The 15206-nt window shown below is 32.5% G+C and overlaps 1 protein-coding gene across 2 annotated transcripts in view; it reads right to left on the bottom strand.

Annotated features, from left to right (window-relative positions):
• Positions 1-15206, bottom strand: part of Mys45A (SDA1 domain containing protein Mys45A) — a 40992-nt gene that overhangs the window by 18089 nt on the left and 7697 nt on the right. For both annotated transcript variants that reach the window (XM_089238012.1, XM_089238021.1), the window contains exons 5-15: positions 13041-13106; positions 11627-11719; positions 9596-9679; positions 7945-8046; positions 4877-4940; positions 2964-3067; positions 2797-2854; positions 2131-2189; positions 1924-2000; positions 1081-1178; positions 868-944 (exon numbers count right to left, since the gene is read on the bottom strand). In XM_089238012.1, coding sequence (XP_089094138.1) covers positions 868-944; positions 1081-1178; positions 1924-2000; positions 2131-2189; positions 2797-2854; positions 2964-3067; positions 4877-4940; positions 7945-8046; positions 9596-9679; positions 11627-11719; positions 13041-13106 — 882 coding nt within the window. The remainder of the gene's footprint in view (positions 1-867; positions 945-1080; positions 1179-1923; positions 2001-2130; positions 2190-2796; positions 2855-2963; positions 3068-4876; positions 4941-7944; positions 8047-9595; positions 9680-11626; positions 11720-13040; positions 13107-15206) is intronic.

The following is a 15206-nucleotide window of genomic DNA, read 5'->3' as shown; positions in this document are numbered from 1 at the left end:
GCAGCTGATTTTGGGGCCCAGAGATACAATTCTCACACAGATATAATGATTCTTTAATAAATACAGGGTTGGCAAAAAGTCTGTAGAAACTTTAAAAATGAATAAAAACCGAAAAATAACTAAAATAAAAAATGGTTTGCAGGGTTAGCATCGATAGGTCACTGGAATTTTTTTAAGACAAAACAGCCAGTAGGTGGCGCTGGTAGTGTTTGGTGCAAATGAGACGGTTATAAGAACTTGCACTCCTAATCCACAATCAGTTCACCGTTGTAAACCATTTATGTGGACCTACTGGATTTGTGACTCACCTGCTGTGTGTTATCCCCTGTGATGGTGGTCACGTGGAACACTTACTGCTGCAATAAACAATTTTGAGGCATTTTGTTCGTTATTTGTGTATCTTTTCTTTGACTTGTGTATGTCAACGCTGCCTATCGGCAGTTTTTTGAGATTTTTGTGTCTTAAAAAAATTGCCATGACCTAGAAATGCTAATCCTGCAAGCACCAGTTTTTATTTAAGTTATTTTTCCGGTTTTTATGAATTTTTTTAAAGTTTTTACAGACTTTTTGCCCACCCTGTATGTTTTGAAGAAAATTTTAACTAAATAAATAATGAGACTAAAAAACAAAGATTGAGTTCTTTCTGCAGACAAAGCATAAATAAAATACTTGACAAAATTTTTTTTCTCTAAATAAAAGAAAAATAGCAGAACTCATTTCTCATGTGAAACAATTTTAACCATGGAAAGATGCATTTTGGGCAATGCGGTAGTCATGTTGAACTCTCAAATTTTTTTTACCTCAGCTCACATACAAAGAATTATTAAATTTTTCTCCATACTAATGCGAATACACAAGGTTCCTTACCCTCAGTTTTTTAATCAAAAGTTGAGGATTTATATGCCTGAACAGCTGAATAATCGACTTCGCTGCCATTGAAACATCTGAAATATAATAGGTCATTTGTTTTAATTAACCTCAAAATCTTCGATAAAATTTCACACATGTAATCTGCAAATAGCCTTCAAATATTTTGAATAAATTTTTCACTGAAAAAAAATCAATTTGGTCCAGCCTCACTTTTATTTTTGTACGACTTGAATTCAACCAAATCTTGAAGCAGTGTTGTTTCAATGGCGAAAGGACATCTCATACATATTTCTCGAATAGCATTTAGACTGGAAAATAGGAAAATATATAAAGTGATTTTTATGAATCAATAATCATACGTAGCTGCCAATTTTGGAGAATGAGAATCAAGGTTTCTGAATGATCCAAATTCAGTACAAAATACAAATATAAATGAAATTTTTGAAAATAAGAGGGATTTCTTCATAAAAAAAAGTATTGTAAGGATTTGTGCCCTATGACAAAAACGTGCTATTTTGGTAGCCATTGCCAATGAGCACAAAGTTGCCAATCCACCAAACAAAAGGTCAACTTATCTATTACTACTGCACTCAAATAAAAAATTACTTAAAAAAATAATAAAATTGACATCTGGCCCAAAAACAAACCATATAGACTTAATGGGACATATGGTCATAGCAGATACAAGTTATCTCCCTCTCTAATTTGAATGTAAACAATGAGAATTGATACATTGCCAACTATTTACATTATGTGACGTGATTCTGGGGGAAAACGATCAACAATCAAACTCCCAGGTAAACTATTGAGGAATAAATTTCCAGCCCAAAATTCAAGATATTTTTGAAATCACAGTTGAAATTCGGGAGATATAAAAGTTTTTCATGTGAGTCTGGGAGATGGAGTAAAAATTTGGGAGATCTACACAGCTAACTTTATCCATAAGAAAACTTCATACTCTATTCAAAAATGTGATTTAATGACTCTATAAATATTTCTTTATTCCATGTTAAAACTTTGACTTTTTAAAAGTCGAAATTTTTGTTCACTTACCCTACTGTCATCACTTCAGGCGAATTCCTGTCCGTAATGAAATTGTCTGCAATCCCTCTGACAACAGGGCCAATGACCTGAAATAACAATAATGGAACTAAAACATACAGAAATAGCTCCACAGCTTTGTACAATGAAAGCAAAAACAGTTAATTAAATAAAAATATGCGACTCAATAACATCAACATTTTGAATAAGAAAACTTACATCTGGAGGTACTTGTTCATGAGCAGCTTGGGCAGCAAACATGAGTATACGTGTGACATCTTTAAAAAACAAAAGAAAGAAAAAAAATCATGATAAAAACTCTTCTCTTTAACATGATCATTGTATGAAAAATTTTTCAAATCTTAATTTTGAAACTCATTTCCACAAATTTTAAAACATACATTTTTTTTAAATTTGTCTTAACAACATACAAAATTTTAGGCGCCAATACTAATTTCTTAGTTGCCGTGGCGATCTGAGATTTGTCTAGCTCTAAAGTAGAACCTATTTGGAAACTCATAGGAGCGGAAAGCAAATTTCAAGGTTGTGTGCTTTCACAAAATTGAGTTTTTATGTAAATAAGGATAAAATACAATGAAATTTTACATACAAAAATTTTTATTCAGAAAAGTAAACTACCTAAACTCTCTCTAATAAGGATCAGGACCTATTTCAATTAATAAACAATTGAATCACCACTGTTCAATTTTCTCAGGGGTCCATCCAGACATTTTTTTTACAAGGTCTAGTTTTTGTGAAAATTAATTTTATGCAAAACAAAACAATCTAGTTAATTCATCACAAAACAAATCAAATGTTACACTTATGAATTTTTGCCAAACTTATATTTTATTTTTTGTGAAAGGTCCAGTATTAGCATACAACCTCGTTGATGTGGCTGAAGGAACCTCAGTAGAAGAGGATAAAAGTTCAAGAGCATCAGCTGAAAAAGGAAAAAAAATTAATGATATACAACATGCATACAAATCAAACTATAAATTAAGAATTTTGAGAGCATCTCAAAATTATTTTTTCAAAATTACAAAACTCACATTATGGGCACCTATGAGACGAGATAAGAAATTCATGATCAACATCTTCATTTCAAACCTTTCCTTCAAGGTGTCCAACTTTTTGAAAAGCTTCTCAGCTAATTCTAAGAGGTAAAACAGAAAACTAATTTCAATAGATCTAAGCAATTTATTATTTATAAATAATAATTTAGCAATACATTAATAAACGTACAAAAATGTGAATTTTCAACAGGATGTACATGATTAATAATCTGTCCCGACAGACTTGGTTTTTTTTTAAAAATTACATGTTTTAATCATCAAAAACCGCATCAACCACACAAAATTACTAGTCACAACATATCTTCAAAACATTAATGATTTTTTCAGGCAAGCATCAACGGATGGAAAATGATTTAAAGAAACATACAAAGCACCAAATGCAATTCGAAATGCAGAAACCAATAGAGTTAGTCAATAGATAGAAAATAAGTTCAAAGACATTTGTTTTTTGTTTGTTACTGTCATTTTCAAATTCATTTTCACACTCATGACTCATTTTAAAGTTTCAACATTTGGTTTTGTTTTGCAATCATGTTCTTAGGTTAAAAATGAACCTTCTAATCATAAAAGTCACCCAGACGTGCCAACTTTTGAAATCCAGAAATCCGGAGATTCTCCCGAGGAGGGGGACCCCCCCCCCCCCGGCACTCATAGACTCGATCAAAAAAAAAATTCACAAAAAAATTTTTTTTTAGTCAATTAAGAAGTTACATTCCCCCCCCCCCCCAAGGCAGGTTCTGCATTGCCCCTGAGCAAAATATAATTCCATAACAGTCCTTCCGTGCAGAATAGAGAAATCACATCTACAGACTGTTCATAAAATATGTGTTTCCTTTAGTGGATGCTATCAGTGATTCTATCTTGGGTATATGAACTTTATATTTTAGCTTTATTATAGCTCAGTTTTATATTTTCTTTCTGAACACGTTTAATCGGAAGAAACAATTAAAAAAAAATTACAAATCTGCCGAGCAAAAAACCTTTTTACCGCACAGCTGTTAATGGAATACAATAACGATTATACAGGAATTTCGGAAACCAAAGTCATGCCCCTGATAAATGATTGCCGATAAACGCTACGAAAACGAAGTCGCGTCTTTGCCAGTTGCTTAAATGCGGTCACAGAGACCTTTTTTAAGGCTGCTCGATGGAAATGACTGTGGCTGTCCTCTATGGGCGTTTTCCCTAACGACAACGTGAAAGCTCGTGTAAAATCTAATTTTCTGCCAAAATCAGGAGAAATTTTAACAAATCTGGAGAGCGGGAAGAAGGATGAAAAATCTGGAGTCTTCCGCTTAAATCGGGAGAGTTGGCAGGTCTGAAGACACCTGTATCGATTCACAATGGACAATTCAATTTCATGGTGTGACATTTTTTTCCCCTTAACAGGGTTGTGAAGAAACTGAATAGCTTACCCTCCAGGTGTCGGGAACTCTACTACAATCAAGATGCTAAAAAAATATGATATTCCTCCTGTTGCTAGAAACTATCTGGTACTTATATGAAGATATTTGTAACTTCTTATGGGCAATGTTGTTTTAATATTTTTCTTATAGGTATTTGGTTTTTTTACGTAAATTGTTTTACTTTTGGGGGGGGGGGGGGCTGCTGAATTTATTTTCTAAAAATTATTTTCTGACATAATTTTTATGGGCATTCCCCCCCCCCCATTCACCTTGTCAGGGCATTTTGCCTGTCATGGTCTTGTTTTTGTATCTGTATAGTTTTTTTTTTTTTCATTTTTATAGTGCTGTGTAAAGATCAAACCATCTACATTCGATATTGTGATGCGAGTTTTAAAAAATGCAGTCAAAAAAAAAAAACCTTCTTAATCCAAATTATTCATGTCATACATGTATCACATTTTGTGAGAAATGAGTGGTACAAACCTTGAGGGTCGTGTATTAGGTGGATTGCTGAAAAATCAAAGACGGTAGGCTTCTTCTTGGTTTTCTATAGTAAGTGAATGTAAAATTAAAAAAATTATAATAAATCAACCAATAATATAAGAGTTAACTTTAGTAAACTGCAAATTCTATAAAATACAATCAGCAAAATCAAAATGAATATCATCAACTCCAGCACAAGATATTCAATTATGCAAGGAGCAATTCTGATGTGATACATGAATTACACCATTAATACATGAAACATCAAATCAAAATAAAATTTTTTTGAATAAGCTAAATGAATAAAATGAGAAAATCTATGGTACTCAATTTTTTGTTGTTGTTGTTGTTGTTGTTGCTGTTGTTGTTGTTGTTGTTGCTGCGTGCGTGCGTGTGTGTTTTCCCCACTTATATCACAAGTTTTAGTTTTTGAAAAAATAAATAAAATGGTGTTTTAAATTTTGTTTTTGCCAATGGGAAGAGGCTGAAGTTTTTTTATCCTGCTCTGTTTACATGCAGGGGCTTTAAAAGCAGGACCTACTTTTTGTGGGAGCATATATGTTCCTAACTTAAAAAGTTAGCAACCTAAAAAATAGTATCTTTTCAAATTGAAGAAATAAATTGACTAAATCAGCCAAAAGTCTGTGTCTAGTTAGGAGTTTAGACATTTTTCAAATTTCTAGAAAAATACTGAACAAATTGCTCTGAAATTTTGATCATACATACCAGGGTTTAAGCTACGGCCGCATTTTTTGCAAAATGCGAAAGAAAATCGAAGAATGCGAAAAAAGTAGTAGCCACTTTCGCAAAAATGCATACATGAGGTACAAAACGAGTAGACATCCAACCATCAATCATTACATTTGCATTGTATAGCATTTTGCTAAAGCTTTTCCCCCCATTTTTGCTTTTTTGTGAAAGGAATTTTTTATCCAGCTTAAACCCTGATACATACCTTATGTTGGTACTCTTTCTTCACTTACAGTGAAATTTTAGTCACAAGACAATTTAGGGGCTGACGAAAAATTACTTTAGGAAAAAAAGTTTTTGACCAACCCTGTATCAGAAAAAGCTGCAAGTGACTGACAATTTTCATAAAATATTTTACAAATTTTATGCAATACTTCTGTGCATTTTCATGAGAATAGAGCGTATATTCATGGAAATGAATAATCATCAACTAATAATCATTTACTAGAAATACTCATATCTCATTGAGTAATAATTTGTCACATTTTAAATAGTGTCATTTTTCTGTAAATATCGTAAAAATTGATTGAAAACTCCACATGTTATAAGCAAAAATGTAATTTTTGTAGAAAACATTTATATTTTCATGAATATACATGCTATTCACATGAAAATGAGAATTTAGTAAAATATTTTGAGAAAGACACAAGTTATTTGCAGCTTTTTTTTGAGATACAGGGTTGATCAAAAAAAATTTTTCTTATTTAATTTTTGTTAATCCCCTACTAAATGCACTCTTGACTGAATTTTCACTGGAAATTTCGAATACCATATAACATAAGACATATTTGACCAAAATTCATTTAGTATTAATCTAGAAATTTGAAAAATGTCTAAACTTTCAAGTGGACACAGACTTTTAGCCATACAGCATATTTCTTTTTTGCAATAAGTTGATTATTTTTGTATTTATAAGTTGATCAATTTTTTATGCCCAGGAAGAAGGGCAGGTTCACTTGTGCCAAGCCTCCGTCTTTTTTTTTTCTCTTTCATCTTCAATTCAATTTTGCAATACTTTTTCACCATATTTGGCAAATGTGAAATCTCAAACTCTATCTCTTATTGCACCATTAGGAGAAATGTTATTTTATTAAGCAGGAAACTTTTACATTTCTTCTATGGAGGAAATTTTGAGTTTTGCAAAGATTTTTTTACAAACTCAGAATATTTGTTGATCTTGTTCTTGATATAAACAAGGCAATTAACAGCCAAACAAGTACATACAATAGTATACAAAATGGGTAAATTCATGAAAAGATTAATCATATTGTTAAAGATTAATCATTTAAGATTATTATAAAGATTAATCATTTGTTGTGAATTTCATATTTGATCAAAATTCTAAGTGTTCTATGAAACAGTCAAGGAATTTAAAAAAATAAAGAATCTTTTCTAACTGGTCTTAATCCTCTGAGGCAATGCTTCGCTAGTCACATATACAGTGTTCTTCAATCTCTCTATACCTGTAGACTGATGAAAATAACTAAACAAATTCACAGACAGGTGGAAATGAAAAAAGTAATTCCCATACTGGCAAAATATAAATACATTGAAGGGATAATTTGTGGACTAGCAAATGTATAAACAGGAGAAATAATTTGTGGAACACCAGAAATATAAATAAATTCTAGAGGTTTAGAGATAGAATTTTATTCTTTAAATTTTAAATTATATAGCAGCTACAAATATTGGGTGAAAAAATGTTTGTGGACTGGCAGAAAATTCCGGCAGACTAGCGGTTGAATAACACTGCTGTACACAAATTAGAATAAAAGATGCACATAACAAAAAAGAAATACATCAAACTCCACAAGTTCCCGTGTGAAAAGAGTGTTTATAAAACCCTAAAAATACAGATTTTAGGTTTTTTAAACCCTTTGAGATCTCAAATTTATCTGATGGGAGTACCAGCTAGTCAGAATAAATTTCGCTTTTCTGAGTTATTTCTCCCTAAGTGATTAATTTTGACATATATATGGATATTTTAAAAAAACCAGAATTTGTTGAAACTGATTTGTTGTGTTTAATAGTACTTATAATAAGTAAAAACATAAATTTTTAATTTCTGTAATTTTGTTGGATGAACTCTCAAAATTTCCCGGAACATGCCACCAGGCTGGTGGCACTGACTTCTAAGACAAATCACGAATGCCGTCACTGTAACAGCATCGATCGCAAAGGGTTAATGTATCACACTAAAACATAAAAATTAATTATATATATGACCGCTTCATCACATATCAAGCCTAAATACAGAGTGGTGATATAAAATTCATACATCTAAGTTTGAAATATGATGAAATGAAAAAATAACTAACATTTAAAGCTTGCTTGGTCTTTTTCAACATTTTCTTACGATGCCGAGATTTTTTATTGACTTTCATAGCAACCATTACATCCTTGACTGTTTGTTTATCATTCTGCAAAGGCAAAAATTAGGAAAACAAGAGGTTAATAATCCAAATATATAGTATAACACATTCCAGCTTAAGTTACAAAAAGTTAAAAGTGGCTCCAAATATGTGATATGGATGTGAACTTTCGAATTGTATGCCTAAATTGGCTCGAAATGAACAGTGTTCAGAAAAATTTAAATACAGACAGTCAATAGGAAAAAAGTTCCTGGGCTGTATTTTCAGCACAAGGGATGTTGATTGTCCTGCCTGGAGGACAACATTGTATTTTGATAGGTATACAGTATTTCAGTGGTTCCCAACTTTTACTATTCCTCATTTTAAAATCTATTTCTGTGGAGAAGTTCCTTGGGTCTTTTTGTATATTCATCTATTGACTTTACTAATTTATTTTGTTTTCTTGGAGTGCTGCAAAACCCTTGGAAAATGCACGCCAAGCTCTTAGGGCTTTGAGAAGCACTGTTTAACCACTTATCGTACAGGCTTTTCGTAACAAATTATTTGGGTGATATGCAATTGAAGAATACATCTAAAAAAGTGGTATAATTGAGGAAATAGGGGGAAAAACATGAGTGGAAAGAATTCTTCTCTTTTACACTCAATATTCCTTTCCATTTTTTTAATTCTCTTTACAATTATAACACAATAATTAAAAACAGGCAATAAAATTTTTTCAGGAAGCCTGTGTATGTAGTGAAATCCACTATTACCAGTCTAAATCTGGAAAATTGCCATCTCTATGCAAATAAATAGATGTAAAAAAATAAGGCAATAACAATGAGTTTTATGACCGAAACATTGAGAAAACACTGATATACAGTAAAATCCCTAATAATACTCTGCAACTTAAGAAAGAATATTATGGTAGAGGGGTTATCCTTATATCGAGAGGTAGCATCACATCATCATCCTCACCAAAATTTGTGTACCTATTCTGATTTATCATTGTTGATACCACCATAAAATGCATTTGTAAATACATATTTTCCAAATTTATTATAAAAAATATTTTTTATGTTTGCTATTTCACTGTAATGATAAGAAAAAAACAAGGGAACATCGACAATTACAAAATATTTGGAGAATTTTAATAAATGGAAAATTTACTCATATAAACAATCTATGTATTGTCTGTCTGTGTGTTCTCTACACAAATCTACAATTCTGGATAGATCATTGTCAAATTTTGCATACATACCAAACGGGACCCGACTTAAACGATAGGCTATTTTAAAAGTTTGTGAGACCTGGGCAAATGCCTGAAATGAGCCCAAAACTGTTGGGCAATATTGATTGGTTTCTCTGCCTCAACAATCACTTTTGGGGTGTTTGCTTTGGTTACAGTGGTTCCCTACCTGCATTTCAGACATGTATATGCCTTTACCATGGTTTCCTATTTCTTTAATCCTGTCAGTATATGTATAACAGTTTGTATGCCTTTATAATGGTTTGACACTTTTCTAATCCTCCCAGCAACTGAAGAAAACCTGGGCAGCGCTAAACCCGGGTATTATAGCTAGTAGAATATAAAGCAGAAGAAAAATCAATTATTTACCTCAGATTCGCTACTTTCCTCATTCCCATCTTTCTCATTATCAGGATCAGACCCCAAGAAAAAACTCAATGCTGCAACAACAATCTGCATTAAATGCAGATGAAGGCAAATTAATCAGTCAATGAAATATGCAATACATATGGTAATATTCAATAACACATGAAATGAAAAGAAAACATATACAGCTATATCGCTATGTAATACAATCATATGTCTATTTAACAATATACTCAAGGGACTGAAGAAACACTCTCATTATAAAAGAGTTATCGTTATAGGTCAGTGATTCCCAATGTGTGCATTAATGCCCCCTTGGGGGCGACGGAATGTTCCAGGGGGTGGTAGAAACTACAGGTATAACATAGGATCCTATGGGTTAGATTGTGTTGGGGAGCGATGGGGAGAAAAAAAATTCTGAAGGGGCGATAGGACAAAAAAGATTGGGAAACTATGTTACAGATGGAATATATCACCACTATGAAAATTCATGTGGACCAGAGAGTGACATCACTACATAAGCAATTATTATCAAACAATCATTATACAGGATTTTCAGGGGCCGGTTTGACTGAGGTCAGGACCCAGTGGTTCAGAAATGCTGCACTATATATTGATGGTGAATATATCGTTCTCATAAATTTATATGAATTTTTTGTACGTATGAAACAAAGTAGTTGATTTGATTTGAAAGTTAAATAAAAATTGGTTGGGGCGTTACAGCTCGTTTCACTTAGTATAAAATATATAGTATAAAATATATAGCATAAAAGAGTATAAAATAGACTATCAGGCAGTTTCGATAAATAACTTTTCTTGTGGATTGAGCACAAATGATTGGCAGAAATTTCTCCAGTCTTTGGAAATGACTTCACTTGGGGCATTATTTTATGTAAAAGCTATTTCTGAGAAGAAATTTTGGAGGAATTATCATTTAATATAAAAAGTTGAGATTTCTCACACAATAGCTTTGTGAGCATGTGTTTAGCCTTAACTGTTGAGAAGGTGTTTTGAATGTTGAAATCATGATAAACCCCTTTGCTATAGCTTATAGCTGTCTTCTGCATTTCTTAAAAAGCTTGCTCTCAACACCTCTTTATGTGAAAAATTAGCTATCTTCCTTTTCCTTGACTTGGTTTTACTGACTGTAACAGAAGTTGCTTAGCCCTTTATTTTAGCATTGACAACCCCACATAATTTGTGAAAATGATTTCTCAATGGAGAACCTTTATCTACACCCCTTAGTTTGCTCCTGCTGAAAATCAGAAGACTACTTCACTAAAAAAGATATGACATTTTGAAGGGGGGAGGGGGTAATGTGATTTATAATTGCCAAAGGGTTAATCTTCAAACACTTACACATTATACATGACTTTTTCAAGAGAAAAATGAAAATAATACTGCCATTTCATCCCTTGTTGAAATGATATTTGCATATCGCAGAATTCAGTTTATAAACTCTTCTCCAGCACTTTTTGCACCTCTGAGAGAGAAGAGACACCAACAGTGAAAAAAAAAAGTTTTTCCTTATGTAGACTTGACTTTGCAAAATGTAAAATCCAGGTGACAGAAGAATAGAAATAGTTCTTCTACCAGTCTGCATGTCGAACAGCTGTCTTCGCTAGCATAGGTATTCAACACAACAAACAGGGTTGACAAAAATCATGATTTTTTCATTCATAATTTTTCATAATTTTTTTAACATTCATTATGACTTATTTTTTTATTTAAAGAAATATTTCTGTCAAAAATCTTCTGTCCTCAATCCACAAGAAAAATTACAGTGCAAAACTACATGATACTCCCATTTTTGTTGCAGTCTCTTCACAACTGAATTTTAATGACAAAGAAAGACTGCTTGCAGCAAAACCATCTGCAGTTTATAATTATCATAAAGCAAAATTTTTGCTAAAATAAGAACCACCCAATTTAGCTGGTTTTTTTTTTGAGATGCAAAAATTTAAGAGTGGCCCCTGCACAAGTTTTGATACATATACTGAAGAATCCAGTACTCGTTAAGGGTACCGTGCTTACTTTGTTAAACTTTGAAAAGCACCCAGTGGCAATAACATTCACGGTCTTGGCATCTTTCCACACATTCTTTCGATACAATTCAATCATAACATCCTGAAGAAAAAGAAAAGACCACAGAATTCACCATAGTTGATCAACACAAAAACTTCTAACATGTTTATTCTTAGCATGATAACAAAATCATTTATTTCCTAAGTGAAAAAATCATTAACATCAAGGTATGAGTGTACACTTTGGGTTAAAAAAGGGCCTGAATCAAAACCTTGTAGAGGTGTGGATGTTGGAAGGTGTTCAGAATCAATTTCTAGCCTTCTTTTCTAGTCTAATGAACATGGTTCGGATAGCATTAACATGTTCAAAGATGACATCATACACCATCTCTAAGTAATTATTTTTTTTAAAGATTAACTTCTTAAAATTATTTGTTCTTCAACCTTTCAGGAAAAAAAGTCACAGAGATAATACACAGCTGCCTGTAATCTACACTAAGAAATTCAAATCCTTTTTAATGTTAGATCTGAGTAGAAAAATTGCCCTTTTTCTCAACAATAGTGACCGAAAACCCTTTTCATATTCCTCAACATTTCAATTATTGGTGAATTAAGCTTATATATGCAAATTACATACATGAAATTATGATGCTATGAAATCATCTTAATTTATGAAATCGTAGTGCAAGCACAGGGCTGGACAAACCCAGGCGCCAGGTTACATTGGTGACTAAAAAAAAATGGTATTTCCACCTAAAATTTTCCTTGTGTAGTTACTGAAGTAAAATGGTATTTGGTGCCTAAAATTTTCTTTTCATAGTTACTAAATTGCGGGCTAAGAGTGGCACAAAATGTCTGGAATTAATAGCAGCATATCTGCCAACATGAAAGAGGTTCATTATATCCTGAAAAAGTCAAAAAGAAAAGCATTGTTTTGGATCTTTTTTTTTTGGTTAAAAAATTTCTTGGCGCCTAAAAAACTGTTCTGGAAAATAGTTTTTTTTTTTATTTGCTCAATTTTATGCAAGAACCAGATAGGTATAGATTCAAACATCTATGAGTATATAGTAAGCTTTATCAGTAACTGAAATTGATTCTGTTGAAAAGGGGGTGAGAATAAGACTGAAGTCATGCCATAACTGTCTGCAGCCAAAAATGTCATATGAATAATTTTTTCATTATTTTCCATCATTATTTGATTAGAACACATATATATTCCTCTATTGACTTTAGAATTGGCTGCACCACCATGAAATTGGAACAGACATCACTCCAATGCTGTACAAAAGCACAGTTGATGTAAAAATTGAGTTAATATAAAATAAATAAATCATATTTCTTTCTCCACATTAACATAATTATGGAAAAAATGCATAGATGCTTATTATAAAAGGAACTCTTGATTAGCATATAATGATACATACCAGAGACATTTTAGCAGCAGTTTCATGACAGTCTTTCAGCATGTTGAACATGAAGTTTTGTAATTCCTGTGACAAGAACAAAAAATGTTTTTTTAAGGCAAATATAAAATGCTTGGTGTTTTTACCATGTAAGGAAAAAATAAATTCTTTCAGTCACACCTGAAAAGAAAGTTTATTTTTGTGTAAATGATCCATATTTTTCTGAAAGGTAAGTAATTTTGTTGAAAGCAAAATCAATAGTAGTCAATTTTGTATAAAAGAAATAGCATTTAAAATTCATGGTTTCGTCAACTTTTATTTTTTTAATGGTTTGTTTTCCAGATTCGGAATTTTTTGAAGGGTATGGAAAACAGACACAAATCTCAACTGGGCAAATGCCTGAATAGTCTCTAAACCAGTAGTTCTTGAACTTTAATTCATTCCACAACTTCAGTGGAATTTGAAGACAAAAACTATATAACAGGGGTGCAAGCGCCCCTCATCTACTTCGGAGCAGCAAATTTAATTTTTGGAGCAGAAATTTTGAAAATGGAGCAGAACTAAAAACGAACTACATCTGCAATATAAGGAGTAATTTTTCTGTGAAATGCCAAAAGTTTTTCCAAAAATGGTTGAAACAAATAATTCTAAATAAATTTCCTTCACAAATTAAAATCCATTTAAATGTTTTCTGAATTATCTTATCTTGTCACAACTAAAACATGCATTACTGAAATAGCGAATAAAAATTATTATTTTTTTCAGATTAAACAACATGCATACTAAAAACCTAGGCAGCATAGGCGGAGATTGACTTGGAAGTCTGGGGGCACGATGATAATGTCAATTCATATATGCATTAGATCAATCGACTCCACCTTTGATGCTGGGCCCCCCCCCCCGTATTTCCACCCACGCTAGGCAGCAAGAATTTCTGCTGCTTGAACACCAAAATCTTATTCATCCTGATATAGCAAAAAAGTGAGTGCAGAATATAATAAGGGTTTCCGTGAAAAAAAAAAATTAGCTTCTCACAGAATTTAAAAGAATTATTAAATTTAAAGGCAAAATGCAAAAAACAAGAAAAATATAAATACCTTATTTACTTAAACAACTTCTCAACCTAATAGCATGTTAATAGACTACGAATAACGAGTCACTTTCAGAAATTCAGCATCTCAATGGCAATTTTTTCAAATTTTTCATGCCCTTGAACATAAGATTTTGTATGTCTTATACCATTAAAGCATTGGATGGACAGATTTTTCAATGTTCGAACAGACTTTTATTTATTTGTTAACAATAAACTCTCTTTCACTGTCTGCGTTACCATGTGCTAAAGATAAAAAAGCCTTCACCAAAACTGGCAAAATTTTGTACTTTGGGCTGCTTTCAAGGATACAAAGTTTGAATATGTCTGCCCAATATCTATATTCTCTGAACTGATTTCACTTCTTGTAATTCTATGGATTGTAGTGCAACCCATTCATCACACATAATCAATAGTTCTGTTGGTGATACAATGTTAAGCAACATCCCAGCAATACCTGAGGGAGTAATGTACTATCCCAGCAATGCACGAGAGAGACTGCGAAAAACAAGAAAGGGTGCAAACGTTTCATTCTCTCCAACAACGTCTTGGAAAAATAGGACATCAATATAAAAAAGGTATCTCACAGAAGTTATGTAACATGAGCATGCTCCTAGTACAAACTCCTTCCTTTTACTATTGCTAAGAGCATGCCCCTCCCCCACCAATGCAGTGGCGGACCGTGCGGCCATATTGGGTGCTGCTCTAGGAGGGGTGCCAAATGGAGTTGAAAGGGTGAAGAAAAAAGCTTTGTTAACCAAAAAAAAAAAAAACGTCAGTAGCCGCTCCTGTTCAGCAAATCTGGATTTGCACAATGTGAAATTGTCACAATCGGCAAACGCTGACAACCACACGACCGCATAGTGGCTATATTTTAGCTGGAGTTTTTACAGAACCCATTTTTTCCCAATGATCTTTGAAAAATGTCGGTAATTTAAACGAGTGAACCAATCCCCTTTTCGATATATACTGTCTTTGAATGCAGGTTGCCAGTCGCGAAATTACCGTTATTTTTAGTATATAACCTGCAGGAGAATTTTTCTCCAAACGGTCTCAGAAATTGGAAAATTCTGCATATTCAATCAGGGACTTTGATA

This window comes from Pholcus phalangioides, unplaced genomic scaffold (genome assembly GCF_987345545.1).
Source record: "Pholcus phalangioides strain wild (caught in Gottingen) unplaced genomic scaffold, Ppha-v1.0 ptg000002l_1, whole genome shotgun sequence".
Taxonomy (NCBI): domain Eukaryota; kingdom Metazoa; phylum Arthropoda; class Arachnida; order Araneae; family Pholcidae; genus Pholcus; species Pholcus phalangioides.
Note: the sequence above shows the minus strand (reverse complement) of the source record. Positions and strands in the feature narration are given on the sequence as shown.